Genomic DNA, 13262 nt, shown 5'->3' with positions numbered 1-13262 from the left:
GTCTGTGTCACCCCAAATATAATATTTCTAATACCAAGCTGCTTACTGTCTTCTCAACTTTTCCATTTCTGTTCTTCAGCGCCACCATTTTTATATACTCATCAAGCTAGAAGCATTCTGGGAGGTGGCCCACAAAAGTTTAATGTAGAAAATCAAAGAATAGTTCATCTCTTCCTTTTGATGAATGCCCAAAATTTATTTTGTTCTAGGTCCCCTGAATAGAGTTAAGTACTTCTTAGCCCAAGAATACCCATAAGTCTCCTCCCATTAACAATGACCCGGTGAAATTACAGTTCTCCCTCAGTCATGTAACTTCAACTTCTACCACGGCCGCCATGCAGAGATTTATGTTACTCTTCTTTAGGCATGGAAGATGGGGGCTTATTTTGATCAAGTGTTTACAGATCATTTGAAGTTTTCATTGAAATGAACACAGTCCTGAAATAACTCTGTTTTCAAGCTTCATATGATAAAAGGTAGCTCAGGTGATTGCCTCAGGGCCATTGGCTGCTTATGGGCTATAAATAGGCCTGCCTTAGTGACTTTTTAAAATAGTTTAGCAGGACTTCCTAGGTGGCGCAGTGGGTAAGAATCCACCTGCCAATGCAGGGGACACAGGTTCAATCCCTGCCCCAGGAAGATACCACATGCTACGGAGCAACTAAGCCTGTGCGCCACAGCTATTGAGCCTGCGCTCTAGAGCCCGTGAGCCACAACTATTGAGCCCATGCGCCACAACTACTAAAGCTCATGCGCTTAGAGCCCAGGCTCTGCACCAAGAGAGGCCACTGCAATGAGAAGCCCGCGCACCACAATGAAGAGTAGCCCCCACTCACCACAACTAGAGAAAGCCCGTGTGCAGCAACGAAGACCCAACACAGCCAGTAAAATAAATAAAATAAATAAAAAATAAAAATAAAATATAAAATAGTTTAGCAAGTGGCATTCCACTCTCTTTCTTGGATGAGTAGCTCATGCAACTCTTTTGTCAGCTACATTACTAAGGATCAAATACAACCGGGCTTATAATTCAGATCCAATAAGAAAAGCAAGCACCCAAATTTCTGGCCAGTCTGATACCGTTATCACTAATTGTCCCAGGTGACTGAGATATGTAAGTCATGGGTTTAAAGCCACGTAAGTTTAAAGTCATTGTTTTAAGACATTATTTAAAATCTTTTATTGATACTTTAATGAAAATGATTGTTAACAAGGCTGACGTTTTTATTAAGCCAGTTATGATATGAGATAGCATTGAACTAAGTGTTATATGACATACAAAGACTTAATACTCAGACATTACTCTTGAGGAATGTGTACAATCTAGTAAAATTTCTGTTGGTGAGTTAAAAAAAAATTACAAAAACTGCAAAATTAAAAGCTTTCTGCTTCTGTATGGTGAATTCCTAAGGTTTATTTTTGGAAGTCTCAAGTATTAATGCTTATGTAGGTGTTCACAGGGGTCTAGAGCTGATTCCATGACTACTTTTAAGCCATTCTAGACACTAGTAGGATCAAGAATGTTGTTTTTTCAGGAACCCCCACTCCTACCCCCCAACCCCTGCCCCCAGAGCAGGGACAGCTTAGTTTGACTTTGAAACCGACATTGACCTTATTAGAACTTGGGCAGGATACCACACACACACATACCCATATGCACGCATGCACATACACAGTTAAATGATCTCTAATAAGCTGCATCCACAGCAGCATATGAGAAAAATATACTGTCAGCGTTAGAATGACTGAGCTTTTTTTCTGTCTGAAAGATACACCAGAATATAAGTTTAGCCTTCATTTTAAATGTGCAAGCTAGTGTCTCTGAGTGAGTCTTACTGAATGTATCTTGCTATCAAGTTGCCTTTCCTAACTTCCTCGGTGTAGGCAGTATTTTTGTATATATACCTATGGTTAAGAAAGGTTGGGCTTCCTAGGTGGCGCAGTGGTTGAGAATCCACCTGCCAATGCAGGGGACTCGGGTTCGATCCCTGCTCCAGGAAGATCCCACGTGCCGCGGAGCAACTAAGCCTGTGCGCCACAACTATTGAGCCTGTGCTTTAGAGCCCGTAAGCCATAACTATTGAGCCCATGTGCTGCAACTACTGAAGCCCACGTGCCTAGAGCCTGTGCTCCACAACAAGAGAAGCCACAGCAATGAGAAGCCCGCGCACCCCAACAAAGAGTAGCCCCCGCTCACCACAACTAGAGAAAGCCTGCGCACAGCAATGAAGACCCAACACAGCCAATAAATAAATAAAAAAAATAAAAAATAAATTTAAAAAAAGGTGGAGGCAAGATCTACAGAGAGACTTGAAGACAGTCAAGTCAGAGAGACCCGAAGTCATACTGTAACTCCACCTGAGTCAGGTATACAGAATATTTCTATTTCTTTAGAGAGAAAAGGAAATACTGCCCCCAGAGTCACTGATGGGCTTTCATGAACATGGCGGATAGTAGCAGCACCACAGAGATAAAACTATAGACAGAGAGAAATGAACCACACGAGAATATTCATTTATATGGTCATCTTACTTATAAACCTTTAGTTTTCTCTGGCAGGCTGGATACAAGAGATACGTTACTAAAACAGGGTTTTTTCATATTAAGTAGCAAATATAAGCAATGTATATTCACTGGAATAAAAGACAACCTAGTTTACCCTAGGAATATGGTAGACCATACTGTTTCTCACTTTATTAGAAGTCAGTGAAGAAACCATTTAAAAGTTCACATGTGAGGGCTTCCTAGGTGGCGCAGTGGTTAAGAATCCGCCTGACAATGCAGAGGTCACGGGTTCGATCCCAGCTCCAGGAAGATCCCACATGCCACGGAGCAACTAAGCCCGTGTGCCCCCAAAAAAAAAAAAAAAAAGTTCACATGTGAGCCCCTAATTCTTTTAAATAGAATTAGGTATTCATAATCATACCTAGAAGAGTAATGGAAAACTTTCCCATTTCAGAAACACATGCAAGAAAATATACCATAGCCCAGTCCTTTTCCATTGGACACATTCTCAGTTAGAACAGTGTGTTTCTTCTGCTGTGGGTAAATGTTGATTAATTGATGTTTTGTTTGTAATGTGTTTCAGAAATGGAAAGAATTTCAGTTATATTTGCAGTGTAATAAAATTAAGATATTTAAGTTGTCTGAAAGGCTTTTGCTGCCAAACTTAACTTTTTGAGAGACTTTTAAAAAGATACTGTAAAGACCAATTATATTCTTCTAGATCTTAACTTTTAAAAATTGTTCTTATTGAGAATACCAGAGTACAATTTGGGGGCCTGGGCACCAGTTCTTTTATGCAGTGGAAAGAGCTAACTAAAGCTGGGAGGAAGGAAACCTAGCTTCTAAATATAGTCCTTTTATTCAGCCAACTCTAAGCCTCTTTGAAAAATTACTTAATCTCTGTGATCTTCAGTTTAGCACACTGAAAATGAGAAATCCTGAACTGTCTTCCTATATTAAATTCTTGACCCTAACCACAGGGCTTTAGAATCAGATTGATCTAGGTTGAAGCCATCACCTTGTCCCTTCCTGGCTTTGTAACCTTGTGCAGTTTACTTAACCTGCGTCTCAATACCCACTTCACGGGGTTATTGTTGAGTATCGAATAAAACAGTATGAGGAAGGACATAGCACACTGTATCGGTTTAGTGTGTTTCTTTTTTTTTCTTAGTCTTCATAATACAGAGGGATCATTTCTCTAACAGGTGTTTGTATGAATAGTATGTCCAAAGCAATGTGGAGAATACAACGAGAGAAAGACATGCAGCCTGCCCTCGACTATATAATCTATTTCCAGAAATATGATTTTGACAAAAACACTTAGTATAAACTAGAAAAATGGTAAGTACTATAAGAGAGGTTCATAGAGCTGTGGAATTTAGAGAAGGGAGACAATATATACATTATCATCAAATCCTAAGAGTTCAGATGACTGGGAGAAGATAAAACATAACCTTTGAATGTTATCAAACGTTATCATCAACACAAACCACAGTGATGTGTACACTGGATGTGAATGTTGCCCATCCACATTGCATCAGTTTGTGTTAAAAAGATAATGGGTGTTGATAGGCTTCACTGAGAGGGGAGCATCATCACTACTGAAGTATTTGTGCCAAAATGCATAACTTGGATTTAATCATGAGGAAACACCAGACAAACCAAACTGAGAGAACTTCCAGAAAATAATTGCCAACATTGGTTCCTGGATTGGATCCTGAACTAGAAAAGGGACAATAGTGGAAAAATTAGCAAAGTTTGGGTAAAATTTGATCAATAGATTAGCTAATAGTAAAGTATCAATGTTAATCTGCTGGTTTATTTAATTGTACTTTAGTTGTATAAGATGTTAACATTTGGGGAGAATGGGTGAAGTTTACCGGAAATTTACCGGAAGTCATATGAGTACTTTGCAACATTTTTTATAAACCTGAAATTATTTCAGAGTAAAATTAAAGAGAAAATAAAGAGAATAGATCCTCATATAAATCCTTTGCAGATGAAAATAGCTCAAGTAAAGATCTGTTTTAGATTCAGATGTGAGAATTAAAGGGGAGCTGAGCTGAGCAGTCACGGCAAAGCAGTTTCTAAATTTAAGAATGTTTTGACAGGTTTCATTTGACTCACAACCCAAAATTAAAATGTTGCCCATAAAAACCAGAGATCTCAGTAATCTCACGCTCAGAATTTGTAGCACTCCAGTTTAGAACAGGTTTTACCGGCCCAGACAAAACCCTCCCCTCCCCATCCCATGATGTGTATTAAAATTATAGCACTCCATGGCAGCGGGGTTGAGCTTTAAATCATGCTTCCAAAATTTTGTGAGCTCCTCCCTTCTAAATGTGCTATTATTTGAGTAGATAGGGTAGCTAATTTAGAGTTTTTTAATGGGTGTGTGTGTATTATTTTCAAGGGCCTGATTTGTGTTTTCTGGTGTCCATTAATTACTTAAAAGCACTTATTCTTTAATGAAGACTTGGGGTTCAGAGGATTGAGTTAATCATACTCCGTTTACAGGACATTATCATTGGTCTTGGGCAAAGCTTCTCTTTTGTTTTTATTGTTATTTATTTATTCCACTTTTCCCTGTACCCTACTTCCATTCCTTCTTCCTTCCATAAGTATTCTGATATATTTAACGTGTATCTGTTTGCTCCTATTGCTCCTATAAAATTTTTGTTGTGTTCTGTATTCCCGTATTTTTAAATTTACACAAATGAGACTGTTAGACATCTCACTGTTTCTTGCTTTTGCACTTAGCATTTTGCTTCTAAAATGCATTCATGTTTGTTAATCAAAATTTTAGAAAAGGAGACTTGATTGAAATAAAAAGGTATTTATGTGGGATTTATTAAGACTGCAGCCCAAGAGCTACAGATTCAAGAAGCACTTGAATTGTGTCCCACCAGACTACAAAATGGGGGAGGTTTATAAAGGCAAAAACTGTAAAGTTACATTTACATGAGTTGTTTATCAAGAATTATAATTGGAGCTGGCAAGAAGGGTGCTTGTTAAGTAAGGATTGGTTGGGGTCCAAAATGGTTGCATAGTTACAGAGAGAGACCTTCAGACCATAATGGTGCAGCTGGCAGGTGCTGTTCTGAATGTGGCTGGTGATATCCTTGGATCTCATACAGTTCAGGGAAAGTTCAAGTTCACAGTGGTGCAGAGACATGTCTGAGACCAGATCCTCAGTGGCTGCTCAATTCCATTTTTGTATGCCTGAACTGTGATTACTCCAGTATAATTTCAGTTTGTCATCATGCTGTCCCGTGTGTATCTAATCTTTAGCTTCTGAATACTGTCTTCTCATGGTGTATCCCTTCCACATCTCAGTTATTGAGGCTCCCAAAGACAGACATCCAGGGTCACCTCTAACTCTCACCATCACAAAAGCACTGCAATTAATATCTTATGCTCTCTTTTGTACCCAGTTGAGAATTTCTTTAGGATATATGTCTTAAGAGTAAAATTGCTAAGTCAGAGGGTTAAGTAGCCCTAATTTGATTAGCTCCAAATTGCTCTCCAGAATGCCTTCTAAACTCCCTCTGGCAATGCATGAGGGTACCTGTACCCTCTCGCTCTTACCAGCATTTGATATTATCCAGCTTTTTACTTTCTGCCAGTCAAATATGTGTAAAGCAGTACCTTGTTGGTGTTTATTTGCTTTTGTCTGATTACAAGGAATTTTCATGTGCCAGTTAGGTTTCTGCATTTCCTTTTCTTTGTTTATTATATCTTCTATTTTTCTATTGAGATTACTACAGTTAGTGTCTTATTGATTTGTACTAGTTCTTTCTGTGTTATAAATATTAACCCCTTGTTCAGTTTTAGATATTACAAATATGTTCTTATTCTACTACATATTGACTGAACAGAAATTCTTAATGTAATCAAAATCATTAAAAAAATTTTGCCTTATACTTTATGCTCTTAAAGTTTTTTTTAATAAAAGCTTTCTTGCTACTTGATCAGAAAAAGTCTCCATTTTCTTCTGTTAAATGTATAACTACATTTTACATTTAAGTTTTTATCATCTTGAGTCCTCCTTTCAATGTATTGATGGTGAGGACACAGCTTTATTTTTCTCCAACACTATGTATTAAGCAACCTGTCATTCCCTCATTGATTTGTGGTGTCATCTTTGTTGTACATTAAGTTCCCATATATCCATGAGAATGGCTTTGAACTCTGTTCTCTGTTGCATTTCATCTTTTAATTTTTTTGAGATATCTGATTTTTTTTTTATAACTGCTTGATTCTTTTAAAATGTATTTTCCGTATTGAAAATGCTGTTTCTTCTAAATTTCAAGGAACTAGTTCATGCATATGTTAAATCAGCCTATCCATCTTGCTTTCAGGAACTGTTTAGGCACAGTGATCTTGCCTTCTCTGAAGTCGCTCATGGTACTCATTTTCCATTACACTCACTTCACTTCTTTTAAAATTTTGTATTAACTTTTATTAATTTCCCTTATTACTTAACTTTTCACATGATTATATCTTGTATTTCCATGTCTTTGAGTCTCCCGTGGCAGCTGTAGCTAGCACAGGCTATGCAGTCGTCATTGTAGCCATGATTTACGAGCACTTACTAGACTTTTCATCAGTACTTTTGATTTGATGGATGTATGTTTTCTTAACTGAATTGTAGGCACATAAGGGCAATGACTGACTCAAAGGATGTAGGACAGACATCTAGATGTACTAATTGAACACAGTCCTATCTTCTGCAGCAGGACTTTTTTTCCCCCAAATTATTAAACTTTTTGTTACATCTGAGTTTCTCCATATTTAAAAAAAAAGTTTTAATGTACCTATTTTTTCTTTCCCTTTTTATTTTTAGTAATTGCATTTTACTTAGTTTTCTTTAATGAACCAAGTGAAAAGCAGTTGTGGTAAATAAATCATGTGCAGGAGAAAGCAATATATTATAATTAGGATTCCATTATCATTTAATTAGGCATTCCATTATTGAATTGGTATCTCTGGCTTCCCTTGGTCTCTAATTCTGAAACAAATTCTTCTTTGTGGACAAATATTAGCCCGTAATAATTAGAGGATTCATCTACGCTAAGGCTTTTCATTAAATCTCTTTCTGATTAAGATAGCTTCCCAAGTACAGACTGATTTAATTTAATCCAGTTTATCCACTTGTTTATCAAGGTCTGGTGGAAATTGTTTTTAACACCAGAGCATTAGGAATATTAAGATCATCTTAATATTCACGGGTCTCTTAGGTATTTAAGACCTTGCTGTTTGAATAGTTCTGTAAACCTAGGTCTGATGTCACTCTGCTAAATTCAAAAAAGCCCATCCTTGAAAATGGGAGACTGATTCTGTTTTATATTAAAATACTGACCTTAAAGTTATATATTTTTATGTTCGTTTGCTTTGGGGATCAATTTTCACCCCAACTAGTTGGTTCACCACATTAAATATGCCTTTTATGTTTTACCAGAAATCCAGTTTAAATAGAAACAAGCACTATAGGTAAATATTCTGAAATGAGGACCTCCATGGACATGAGGGTAACTTGTCCTCTCTTTCTCTCTCTTTTTTTTTAAACTCCCCAGACTTGACAATTGCTTCCTCACCCTTTACCTTCCTTCTGCTTTTCCTCTATATTTCATTGATGGACATTTAATAGATGTTGACTTTAATTTCGTGTGGGGTCTTTTTCCTTCTTTCTTAATCATCTTTCCCCCAACATTCCTCTCTTACTTTATTCAAGTCTGGCCTCACCATTTGCTCTTTTAACCTTTTCTAACCCTTTTGTCCAGCCTTTTATTTTTATTTTTTGTTCTTTTGGCCCTTCCTCTTCCCCAGTATGTGTGCAAGAGAAAGTTTACATTGCTGTCTGCATGTGAATGTGAGTAAAGCTATGTGAATTAATTATATGAAGCCAAAGCATATATTCTAATTTGCTGTAGCTGAAAAAAACCCTGAAAATACTGCTCCTTTTTTGTGATATCAAGAAAGCCCATTATGAAGCAAACTAAATGATGTGTTCTGATCATAATTTAGCTACAGTTTCTGGAAATCCAAGGGAGCGGAAGGGTAAGTGTGTGTGTTTGTGTGCACATGTGTTCTCAGTTGAGCAGGAGAGGGTGGGCGGGCCATGAGTGGGGAAGGAAAGGCAGTCCAGCATCCTGCACCCGCTGAGCTCCCATATCCAGCTTCCTGAGCGTTGCTGACTCTTCCCTCTCTCTCCACATCACCCTCCTCTGCTCCATGTGGACTATTCTTTGTTTGGAAACCATGGTTTGAGAGGAACGTGAGTCAGTAGAGCAAAAGCTGATAGAAGGTGCTTTGGAGTCAGGACTGGAAATGGAGGGATCTCAAACCAAGTCAGGCTAAGATTCTTAACATGTCTGGGCGTGGTTTGAGGGGCCCTGAGCAGCTTGTCTGGTCAGCAGGGGAAGGTGGTTGATGAACCCGTTAGCAGGCCACGTGAAATAATAGAATGAAATACTGTGGTCATTTGCAGAAGAGATCCCCCTGGGAAGAGGTCAGAGTGGAAATGGTGCATCATGTAAATAAGGCAGCAGTTACTGGTTTCAGATTATTGTCTGCACTGATGGAGATGCCGGCTCTGCAAGGTTTTTTTCAAGCTAGTGCGAACTCTTCATGTCTCATGGATAGAAAGAATAGCAAGGTAGATGAATTACAAGGCTTTCTTTGAGGATGTTAGTGGTTCACTTTAAAGACATATTTTTGGAATTGATTAGGAAACAAATGCTTCTCCTGTGATACTTCAGTTAATGAAGAGGTAATATTCCAGCAGGCTTAATGAAGTATCTTTTGTTCATAGAAATGATACAGAAAGCACTCAGTGGTGCATTCCAGAATTTCAGGAAAGAATTTCAGTTTAAACATAGCATTATATATTTTAGCATTGTCAAATATGCCATAAACTAGAAAATATTCATCTAGGGGTTTGAAGGTAGTGGGAGAGGGGGAATATCAAACTCACCCAGCTCTCTAAGCCTGTCATGGGCACCTATGCACTTTGAATAGACCCCTAGCCTCCTAGCCTCGTGGCAGCCTGTGGATGTCCGGATGTTGTCAGCTCCCTTGACCAACTGTTACCGCCCCACACGTGACCTTGATTCCCAGTAATCACCTGAAACCTTTTATTATCTCAGGTTGCCCGAAATCCATGAAGAATACTAGTGCTTTGACAATAATATAGTAGTGTTTGCACAGATAGAGGTAGAGAACGGCAGAAGCACAAAATGTCTGAGGCTTAACACAGAATGTCTGATGCTCACAAAAGAACAAAAGCATAAATCCCTGTCTGCCTTCTCTCCTCTGGTCTGGAGAATCGTTAATCACAATTACTGTCCAGTAACAGCCTCCCAGTGCCTCTTTCTCCTGCAGGCTGTCAGCAAAGGCTCTCTCCCAGGTACTCTTCCTGGCAGAAATATACCACAGAGAGAAGCTCAGCTTGGTTTCCCTTTTTCTGCTCATTCAGTGTAGTCAGCAAACAGCTCTTTACCAAGCACACTAAAGAAGCACTGGGGATACACCAGTGAGTAAAAGCAACAAAATTACTACCCTGTGGCGCTTTCATTTTAGCACAAGGAAAACAGGCCATAAACAAGTAAATAAAACATATAGTATGTCCGATGATAAGGGCTGCAGAGGAAAAATAAATCAGGAAAGAGGAAAGCCTGCTATCTTAAATAGGGTCCTTGGGCCCCCCCTGAAAAGGTGAATTTGGGGAAAGAGCCTCTCAGGTAGAGAAACAGCTTGGATCCTGGAATGGGAATGTGCCTGGTGTGTTCAGAGGAGAACACAGAACAGTGTGGCGGGAGCAGCGAGTCCAGTGAGCAGGAGGAGAAAACGAGAGCTGGAGGGTAACAGGTTGCAGGTGAGGGTAGGATTTTGGCGTTTTCTCTGCATGAGATGGGGTGAGGAGACCAACCAAGGTGGGTTATAATGTGGTGACTAACATTCTGAAAGGATTACTGTGGCTGCTGTGCTGAAAAGCATCTGTAGGAGGGAGTATGGTCAAACAGAGAAGCCAATTAGAAAGATATTTGCAGTGATCCGGTGGGAGGTGGTAGCTTGAGGTAAAATTGGGGAGGCGGCGAGAACTGGCTGGACTCTGGATCTGTTTTAAGGTAGAGCCAATAGGACCTTGTGATGGAATGCGTGTGGAGTATAAGAGAGAGAGGAAGCAAGGATGACTTCAAGGTTCTTGGTATGAACTGGAGGAAGGACAGTTTTGCCTTTAATTGAGACAGAGATAGTGGGAAGCATAGGTTTTGAGGGAGAGGCCAAGAAGAAGTTCCACTGAGGCCATGTTAAACTTGAGATACTAATTAGACATCCAAGGGGAAATGCGAAGTTAGTAGTCAGGTGTGTGAGTGTGCAAGGGAGAAAGGCAGGCTGGAGGTACAGATTTGGAAGGCAGCAGCCCATATTTGGTATTTAAGGCTTTAAGACTGGAAGAGATCACCAGATAAACCAGAGTAAAATCCAAGACTTGAGAGTGGCCATTGAGTCTGAAAAAGCACCAGGAGGGTAATACGAGCAGGAAACAGGGTAAAACAGTTTCTCAAGGAGGGAGGGAGTCATTGGATTTGGTTTTTTTGAAGGTCATTGATGACTTTGATGAGAACAGTTTTGGTGGAATGGTGAGGGCACAGCGTAATGGCGCATGGGTTCAAGAGATGTGAGGGGATTGAAGATGGTGAGTATAGAGAACTCGACATTCAGCTGTGTAGGTGAGCAGAGAAGTGAGCGGCGGGGCAAGAGGGAATGATGGGAGGAATTATACGTGTGTTGATAGGCAAGACAGGAGTGACTGGTTATTGCTGGAGAAATATCATCATCAGATATCACTGGAGTAGACAAGATGATAGAACACACAGGTGGAGTGACTGACCCTAAACAGGAGTATGGACACGTCATCCGTATAAAGAAGAGAAGACAAAGTGTATGGACTTACATGCAAGTAGGTGGGTAGATGAGGTGGTAAGAGCTTGTAGAAGTTTCTTAGGATTTACTTCCTCAGAGAAATAGGATGAGAATGAGCGATGACAAGGAAGTGTTGTGGAGGTTTTTAAAGAAAAAGGCATGAGATACTCAGATCTGGGTGGCTGGGACACAGAATGGACTAAAGAAATATGTATGATTGCCGAGCAGTACTGAGGGCCAACTTTTGACTAATAATCACAGATTTACTAAGGACTCCCACTAGCCTCCATTCCCAACCAAAAAATCAAATTCTCCTCCCAAAACATGCACCCATCCAATAGGCTCAAGTGAGTTTCTGGGCGAGGAGGAGGCAGCAAACGGAAAAACCTCCAGCAGCCAGACGGGTTATGTAAACGGGTGAAGTGCAAGGGAGTGTAAAGCCTTAGGGACTGAGCATTCAAATTCAGCTTCATTTGTTTGCTTTATGGAGCTATGGTGGAAGATTTTTACCCAGGAAAGAGGTAAATTATACATCAGCAGGACTAAATCAGATTTCTTTCTGGTTATATCTAAAGACTGGTCAAATGGTTAAGACTTCTTGAAATCTATTCATAGCAAAGTATTATCAGTCAGTGGATCAGCTCATGTAAAGTACTGAAATGAGACCCTTCGCTGTTCAGCAGAGGGGGAGAGGGCGCTCGGTTACAGAGCAGGAGCCTCTGGACAGCGCAGAGGGAGAGCAGTGACCGCCTCCCCGCCAGCCTTCTGCACGGTTCTGCCCAGGCCCGGCCTTGTCTACAGCCGCTGTGTGTGTGTGCTTCAGAGCTGTGCAAGGTAATCTGGACTCAAGTGTCACACCTTCGGTCCCACTGAGAAAGTGCTGCTGTTGAGTTGCTGTGGCATCTGAGGGGATTGGTGCTCTGTTTGGGGTGGTGGTAGAGGCAGTATTTGGCAGTGGGGATGGTTACAATGGGTATGTTAAACTAGTTCCCAAATGTTTTGTAAGTTTCTGTGTCATAGTGTTGGTTAAAAGCAGAAATCTATCCTCAAAAATCTGAACTATTAAACAGATTAGACACTATACTGTTTTAATGTTGAAGAGTACAAGGGTGTGTGTGTGTATGCTTTGTTTGATAAACCTGAAGACCTGCTCCCGTTGTGGTAATCTAATAAATTTGAGAGTCCTGCTTCTAAAATATTGATCTCAAGACACATTGCCTCCCACTTGTCTTGTTATATTTATTCTTTGTCAATCCTGATTGAAGTTTTTCAATTATAACTGCTTCAGAAGTAATGTTGATTCAGCCCTTTTCCTTTCTAGATAGTAGCAAGAAAACATTTTATATATTATTTGTGATCCTGAAAGAAATTAGGGTGGTAGAAATTTTAAAATGTTGGGTTGCACTTAGCATCATTTCTTAATTAGGGAATTGTATTAGCCAAGAAAGGAAAAAGTGGTGCAAAAGAATAACGAGGAGCTTATGGATGTCACTGTTTATTTGAATGAATAGGAAAATGTTCTGTTTCCAATAAAATGCTAATACCAAAAAAAAAAAACATTAAAAATTAGTGCATGTGAATAAATTTTGGATTTGTTTCAGACTTTAAATACTATGTTTTCTAACATTTTAGTTTGATGAGAATCCAACCAGCATAAATAAAGCTCTGTTTGGACTATAGCAGATATTACAAATTTGTTATATTGTATCACTTAAATATTTTAGAATGCATATTTGAAAAGCTTTAAAAAAATAACTTGTAGAGGTACAATTTACCTGCCTTAAAGTGCAAGTGCATTTTAAGTGTACAATTAGATGCATTTTGATAAA

General features: G+C 39.3%; 1 protein-coding gene across 4 annotated transcripts in view; it reads left to right on the top strand.

Moving 5' to 3' along the window:
- The window catches only part of LCLAT1 (lysocardiolipin acyltransferase 1), a 188161-nt gene that overhangs the window by 157483 nt on the left and 17416 nt on the right, over positions 1–13262 (top strand). Inside the window, exon 6 of one of the 4 annotated variants that reach the window (XM_057740983.1) lies at positions 12114–12267. The exons of the other annotated variants lie outside the window; for them this stretch is intronic. Within the exon in view, the coding sequence (XP_057596966.1) occupies positions 12114–12267 (154 nt within the window). The remainder of the gene's footprint in view (positions 1–12113; positions 12268–13262) is intronic. 4 annotated transcript variants of the gene reach the window in all.

This window comes from Hippopotamus amphibius, chromosome 7 (assembly GCF_030028045.1).
Source record: "Hippopotamus amphibius kiboko isolate mHipAmp2 chromosome 7, mHipAmp2.hap2, whole genome shotgun sequence".
Classification (NCBI taxonomy): Eukaryota; Metazoa; Chordata; class Mammalia; order Artiodactyla; family Hippopotamidae; genus Hippopotamus; species Hippopotamus amphibius.
This window is presented reverse-complemented; position numbering and strand designations above follow the sequence as displayed.